At 32.0% G+C, this 5,972-nt stretch overlaps 1 protein-coding gene across 1 annotated transcript; it reads left to right on the top strand.

The window, feature by feature from the left end:
* Positions 1-3,384: 3,384 nt before the first annotated feature.
* On the top strand, positions 3,385-5,687 carry LOC106338344. Its single transcript, XM_013777347.1, has 10 exons — positions 3,385-3,531; positions 3,616-3,724; positions 3,956-4,055; positions 4,152-4,273; positions 4,384-4,468; positions 4,551-4,680; positions 4,763-4,855; positions 5,051-5,170; positions 5,249-5,440; positions 5,520-5,687. Exons 1-10 carry the CDS (start codon positions 3,385-3,387, stop codon positions 5,685-5,687), a joined length of 1,266 nt encoding a protein of 421 aa, XP_013632801.1.
* The last annotated feature ends 285 nt before the right edge of the window (positions 5,688-5,972 follow it).

The raw sequence follows: 5,972 nt of genomic DNA, 5'->3' as shown, positions 1-5,972 counted from the left end.
GAAAATCCTCCATTGGCTAAACTTCTGATGCGTCTGCACAATTTTGCATCTCAAATTGTCTTTTTGGCATCCAAAGCGCGACCTAAACCCGGTGCATCACAAAATAACACCAAAACAACTTCAAGTATATAATATGAACTCTAAAATCATAACATGGTCAAAACCCATACCATCTTTATTAGTTAACTAGGCTCTTTACGCCGTCTTAAGCCCTCTTTCTTTTTATCAACTATTTTATTTATATACTATATGTTTGGTTATTATTTTATTCGTAAAAGTTTTAGTTTAAAATAATACAAAGTGTATTTTTCTTTTTATCTGTTAGATTCAAATTAAAATATATACTCTCCTGATTTCTCTTCCTCTCTCTCTAACTCTCTCTATTAAAAAAAACAACATTCACTATAAATTAATTTTAAGATTAAACCCTTGAAAAAAAATTATTGTCTCGAAAAACTTTGTATAGCTATAAGGGTAAATATTGTTTATATTTTTTTAGTATTTGTAATTTTACTGTGTTTAGGTTACTTTTGCATTTGGCTGAATTTAAAATATATATTTTTATTCCAATTCAATTTTTGGTTCATTTTTGACAAATTACCTTATGTTAAAAATGGTTATATAAATATATATTATTTTGCTAATATATAAATTTTATAAATCAACTAATACATATTAACTTTTTAATAATTATTTTATTAAAAATATTATAGCTTGTTCAGTATTTATTCTATGTTATAATACGTGTTAAAATCTAGCATAACTATATAGCGTAGTGGTGCAAGTCAAATTTTTTTTTATCATCTTGACTTTTATTAAAGGAACAAGGCCCAAACGGACCAAACAGAAAATTTTCTTCAAAACAAAAAAAAAATTGACATACCATTTTTAACAATAAAAATTTATTACAAAGCCAGAGAATTATAAGATGGGATGCGTTTGTCGTCTAATACCAAACTAGCAGGTACATACCTCTTTAAGTCTAAACCCTAAGAAACAGGGAAACCAGGCCCCAAGTTTGGGGAGACAATACTAATTAGACTAAGGAAAGCATAAACTACTCACATACAAACACCATCTAACAATAAATGAACTCGGACGTGATGGACATCGGTACCATGACCAAGAACAACCTGAGAACAAAAGAACTAGTAATAAGCTTGAGGAAGAAATAATCCCCGCCTACTCTAATGCGAAAGATAAGAAGAACAGGGTTCGCTTCTACAACTACACCAACAGAAAACCACTTCCTCGATGAGCCACATAACCACCGTAATCTTGAACCACTCAACAAAAGAATTAACCCGATTTCTCCTACAGAAACGAGGCAAGACAGTGACAGGAAACCACTTCTTATGCAGCTAGACCAAGAGCGTCATATTCCTCCAAGACTAAGGCCCAGACCAGTAGGTGGTTCCAAAACGAACCACAAACCCTACCGGATCAAGAGAAAACCAGAGACCCCACCACTTTCGGAATCACTCCAACCGAGTAGATCTAAAACGAGAGAAAAGTATATCTGAGCACATATCGAACATCAGAAACCCAACACCAAAAAAGGAAAGAAGTATACAAAATTTCAGATTTACTAAGAAAAGGCTAAGCAAAAAGGTGGAACTTAAGATTTGGAGCAAAAAAATTTAAGTTAAAACAAAAATAAACCATACAAACCTTTTTCGACAGTAACACTATGGGCGCAACACCGCCGGAGAGCACAGCCGTCGTAGGAATCTATTCTATTAAAAGAGAAGCAGTCTTGATAAATCTACTTATAAAGGTTGTTTGGACTCTTTCCTTTTATTATGTTTTGGTCTAACCCTATACATTATAACATCATGTATTGACCTTTGTAACCCCAAAATTTCGTAAAGAATATTTTTAGAATATGCTAAGTTGACATCTCCTTTAAATTTTATTTTAATAAATGGGACTATTATCTTACCGAAAAACGCCATCGTATATCTTATATAACCACACGTCTCACCAAACTCAAGAACATCACATATCCCACCAATATCATGAAAATAAAACCTGAGGCTCAGAGACAAGGAAACCAAAAAATGCGAAAGTGGTTCATATCCTGTTTTTTAAAGTCATTGCAATCCTCATCGCCCACTCATGATAAGGTATTACATTTTTACATGGTTGGACTCTGGGACTATGTGTTTATGTACATGGCTTATATTTTTACTTTCATTATATATTCAGATCTCTTATTATGGTTTTCTTATATGTTTCAGCTCTCCAGAAAACAAAAAGATTTGTCCACGACCACAGAAAACAACAAGTTTATGGTTTGGATGGAAAATAACAAGTTCCATCATGAAGTAGAAGATAATGATAATCCAGATTGCTGTTCCAAATGTAATTTTGTTTGGAATCCAATATCTTTTACGTGGGAAGCAAACATCGAGATTTGAAGAATATTCTGAATGTACTTATCATTTGTTTTCTTATGAAGATTTTACAATTTGATTTTATCAAACAATAAAAATATCACGAAACACAAAGGAGGATTTTTTTTTTTGTCATAAATTTATATTAATAATAAAGGGGCATTTAAATTGCTTATTGAAGCACGAAATACAACTCAATAAATGTGAAATCTGAATAACAAACGAATATGCAAAGTGGAAGCAAAATATCTAAATTACGATTTGACATCGTTAGTTAAAAGGCTTTTTGTCCTTTAACATATCGATCTTATTCAGATTAAAACCATGACTATATTATTGAGTTAGAACACTATAACACTGACAAGAATAAACCACCTTATTCATCTCAACTTATTCAAACCGTAATACAAAGTCCAAGCTATCTATACCACCTTATTCATCTCATAAGCATCTCATAATATTGGTACGTTTTGAAATTATTTTAGCTATCTAAACCACCTTATTCAGCTTATATTCATTTCAAAATATACACCCTACCTAAACCAAATCAAACCATTTTAGCTTCTTATATGATTCAAACATTTAAAATATAAAAATCCGCAATCATCAGACCTAAATCGTTAACAAGATTTTAAAACCATATTTTGTAGATACGATTTTGTTTAGGTAGATCCGGAAATATTTATATTGCTTCCTCTACAAGTTTTATTAAATATCACTATCAGTTATTATTGTGATTATACTTACAGGATTTTCTCTAACCTACTTTAGTTTGATTAGTATTAACGCTTTCGAATTACAAAGGTATATTCGAATTTGGATAAACACTAGAATAATATTCCTTAATCCACAAAATAATATCTTTGATCAAATCTTTAAAATATAATGTCCTACATCTGCGTAACCTAAATCCGGTGTACCACCTAACTATTATAAATATAGCATCACTTAACCACGATTTTCATCAAAACTAAAGATACAGAAAAAAATGGCGAACAATCTGCAGCTAACTTTTTTGAACGATATCAAACCACGCAAGACTGCATGTTGCATTCAAGTGAAGATCATTCATACATGGAGACATTTCATGAAAGACGTTGGTGAATCTTTGGAACTAATCCTATGTGATGCAAATGTAAATTTAACGTTCTATATAGATTTGTTATTGATTTTGTTAAGATACAAGCTAACTGATATAATTCCTTTTATCATTTCCAAGGGAACAAAAATCCATGCTTCATGTAACAAGACTTACATTGCTGAAGTTGCCAAACATGTCCGTGTTGGAGTATGGAGAAACATTGATCGTTTCAGTGTAAGTGGTGCTGGTGGAGCGTACAGATCAACTGATCATAAGTATTGATTAGCTTTTAATGGCAACACTAAAATCACGGATTCTACATACCGAGATGAAAATATGTTTCTTAATCTGGTTGATTTCAAAACCATAGAAAGTGGTCTTCTTAATCCAAACTTTCTTATTGGTACGTTTTGAAATTATTTATTTCTTAAAAACCCAATCATATATACCTAACTAACACCTAAATTTATTGATCTAGATGTTATTGGACAAGTTCAAGACTTGGGTGATCTCGAGACCATAGGGTGTAATGGTGGAAAACAAAGACAGAAGGTGGAGTTTACACTCGTGGACATTTGGTAAGTCATGCTGATCTGCGTTTAGTTTGTTTGTATATATATATATATAGATCTTATAAAACTTTATAAATGTCTAAGTATATTTTATCTTTTTAGTGGGCAAAGATTAGCTTGCTGCCTGTGGGGTAAATTTGCAGAGAATCTTCACACAGCTAGCCAAGAAACCGAAGGCATGGTAATATGTCTACTACGATTTGCTAAGATTGGGCAATATAGAGGTATGTAATATTCAACTTATTTTTTGTAAACCACATTTATATATGGCAGTAATATATATTGACCTATCTAAATGTTTAACTCAACCGGTTCTTCATATTTTATTTATTAGGTGAATTTCAAATCTCAAATGCTTATGACGCAAGTCAGATGTTTGTCAATCCTGAGATACCAGAAGCAGATGAGTTTAAACAAAGGTCTTTTACATTTTATTATAACAATACGTCTTTTACTCTATAAGATTGAGTATTTGAAAATATGAACCACGGAAAAATGCAGAGATATTGGTGATTCTCAAGCTTTAACCCTAGCTGAATCAGAAGAGAACAAGCTTGAGTTGCAGATGAAGCGAGATAAATGGATGCATTATCCTCAAAGGAATCTCCGAGAGCTATTTGAAGCAACTGAGGTAAAATATTTCAGAAACTATATTCAAATAATCTTGCTGTGTAAACATAAACCTATAATTCTAAATTTATTTTTCTTTGTAGGAAAAACTATGCAGAGTTGTTGCAACAATCTATGACATTGATACAGATTGGGGATGGTATTACTTTGGCTGTCTAGGTTGTAACAACAAGAAGGTTTTCCCCCACTCCAAAACGGTGAAAAAAATAAATGGCAAAGAGACGGTTACACACATCTGGTGGTGTGAAGCATGCAGATCCAAAGTAACCTCTGTTTCACCAAGGTATAACTCAGTTTTTAATCAAGCTCAAGTGAACGACTTTAAAACTATTGTAAACATGTCATATTGGATTGTTTTTGATTTACTACAGATTCAAAATTTACTGGTTAAGGATGATACTGGCGAATCCCAATTCCTGTTATTGGATTCAATTGCTACTGGAGTTGTTCCTGCGTCTGCTACAACCCTACTAAACGGTTCTTGGGATGAAGTTAATATTTTATCAACTATTGCAATTGAATCTTATTTATTGTGATGCAAATACTATAACACATCTTATAATTGACAGCTTGAAGAAGATGATCCATTCCCCGAGGAAATTACAAATTTGGTTGGACAGACATTTATGTTTGGAGTTTACATTCAGAAAGACAATGCTTCAGGGGGGGGCTATAAAGTTGGAAAGGTATTGAAAGACCTACGTATGCTAATGACCTCTGAAATATCAGAGAGCTATTCTGCTCCAGCCCAAGCAAGCCAGGTAAAATATTTTCAAGATTATGAAATTTTTTAAAAGTTTGAAAGTTACTAAATTTTTAATCAGTACACGTGTTGTGTAGGAGCCAATGTTAATTGAAAATCAAAGTGATGATATTGTTTCTACTCCTTCTTCCAAGAGAAAAGAAGACAATAAGGAAGCACCCGAACTTCATTCTACCTCTAAAAAGCAGTGCACTAAAGCGATCAAAAGCGAGAAGACAAGAAATGATAACTCTGGATCGAGTTAAAAAAGATTATTTTGCTGGTTTTTTGCTGGATTTTTTGAAATTTCCCGTGTTCTAAATTTGTTGTTTCAATAAGGAGTTGGATTTTTTTTCTTTGTTATTGTTCTGGATTAATTTTAATATATGGTTTTCTAATATTTTCAAATACTAATTACTGACAAAAGTACTATAAAAAAAAATAGAGTCTGCTACAATATATAAAAGAAAATACCGGACATAGAAATTGTCTGATATGACATAAACCAATTGACCTAAACAATATTAGAGTTGTTTTACGGCTATTTTATT

This window comes from Brassica oleracea, chromosome C4, assembly GCF_000695525.1.
Source record: "Brassica oleracea var. oleracea cultivar TO1000 chromosome C4, BOL, whole genome shotgun sequence".
Classification (NCBI taxonomy): domain Eukaryota; kingdom Viridiplantae; phylum Streptophyta; class Magnoliopsida; order Brassicales; family Brassicaceae; genus Brassica; species Brassica oleracea.
The sequence above is the reverse complement of the archived record's forward strand: the minus strand, read 5'-3'. Positions and strand labels throughout refer to the sequence as shown.

Excerpts from the sequence above, each read along its gene's own strand:
- LOC106338344 (XM_013777347.1), top strand. The coding sequence starts at position 3,385 with ATGGCGAACAATCTGCAGCTAACTTTTTTGAACGATATCAAACCACGC. Across the intron at positions 4,856-5,050 it reads TAGGTTGTAACAACAAGAAG|ATTCAAAATTTACTGGTTAA; the intron begins GTTTTCCCCCAC and ends GATTTACTACAG. Across the intron at positions 5,171-5,248 it reads TAAACGGTTCTTGGGATGAA|CTTGAAGAAGATGATCCATT; the intron begins GTTAATATTTTA and ends TATAATTGACAG.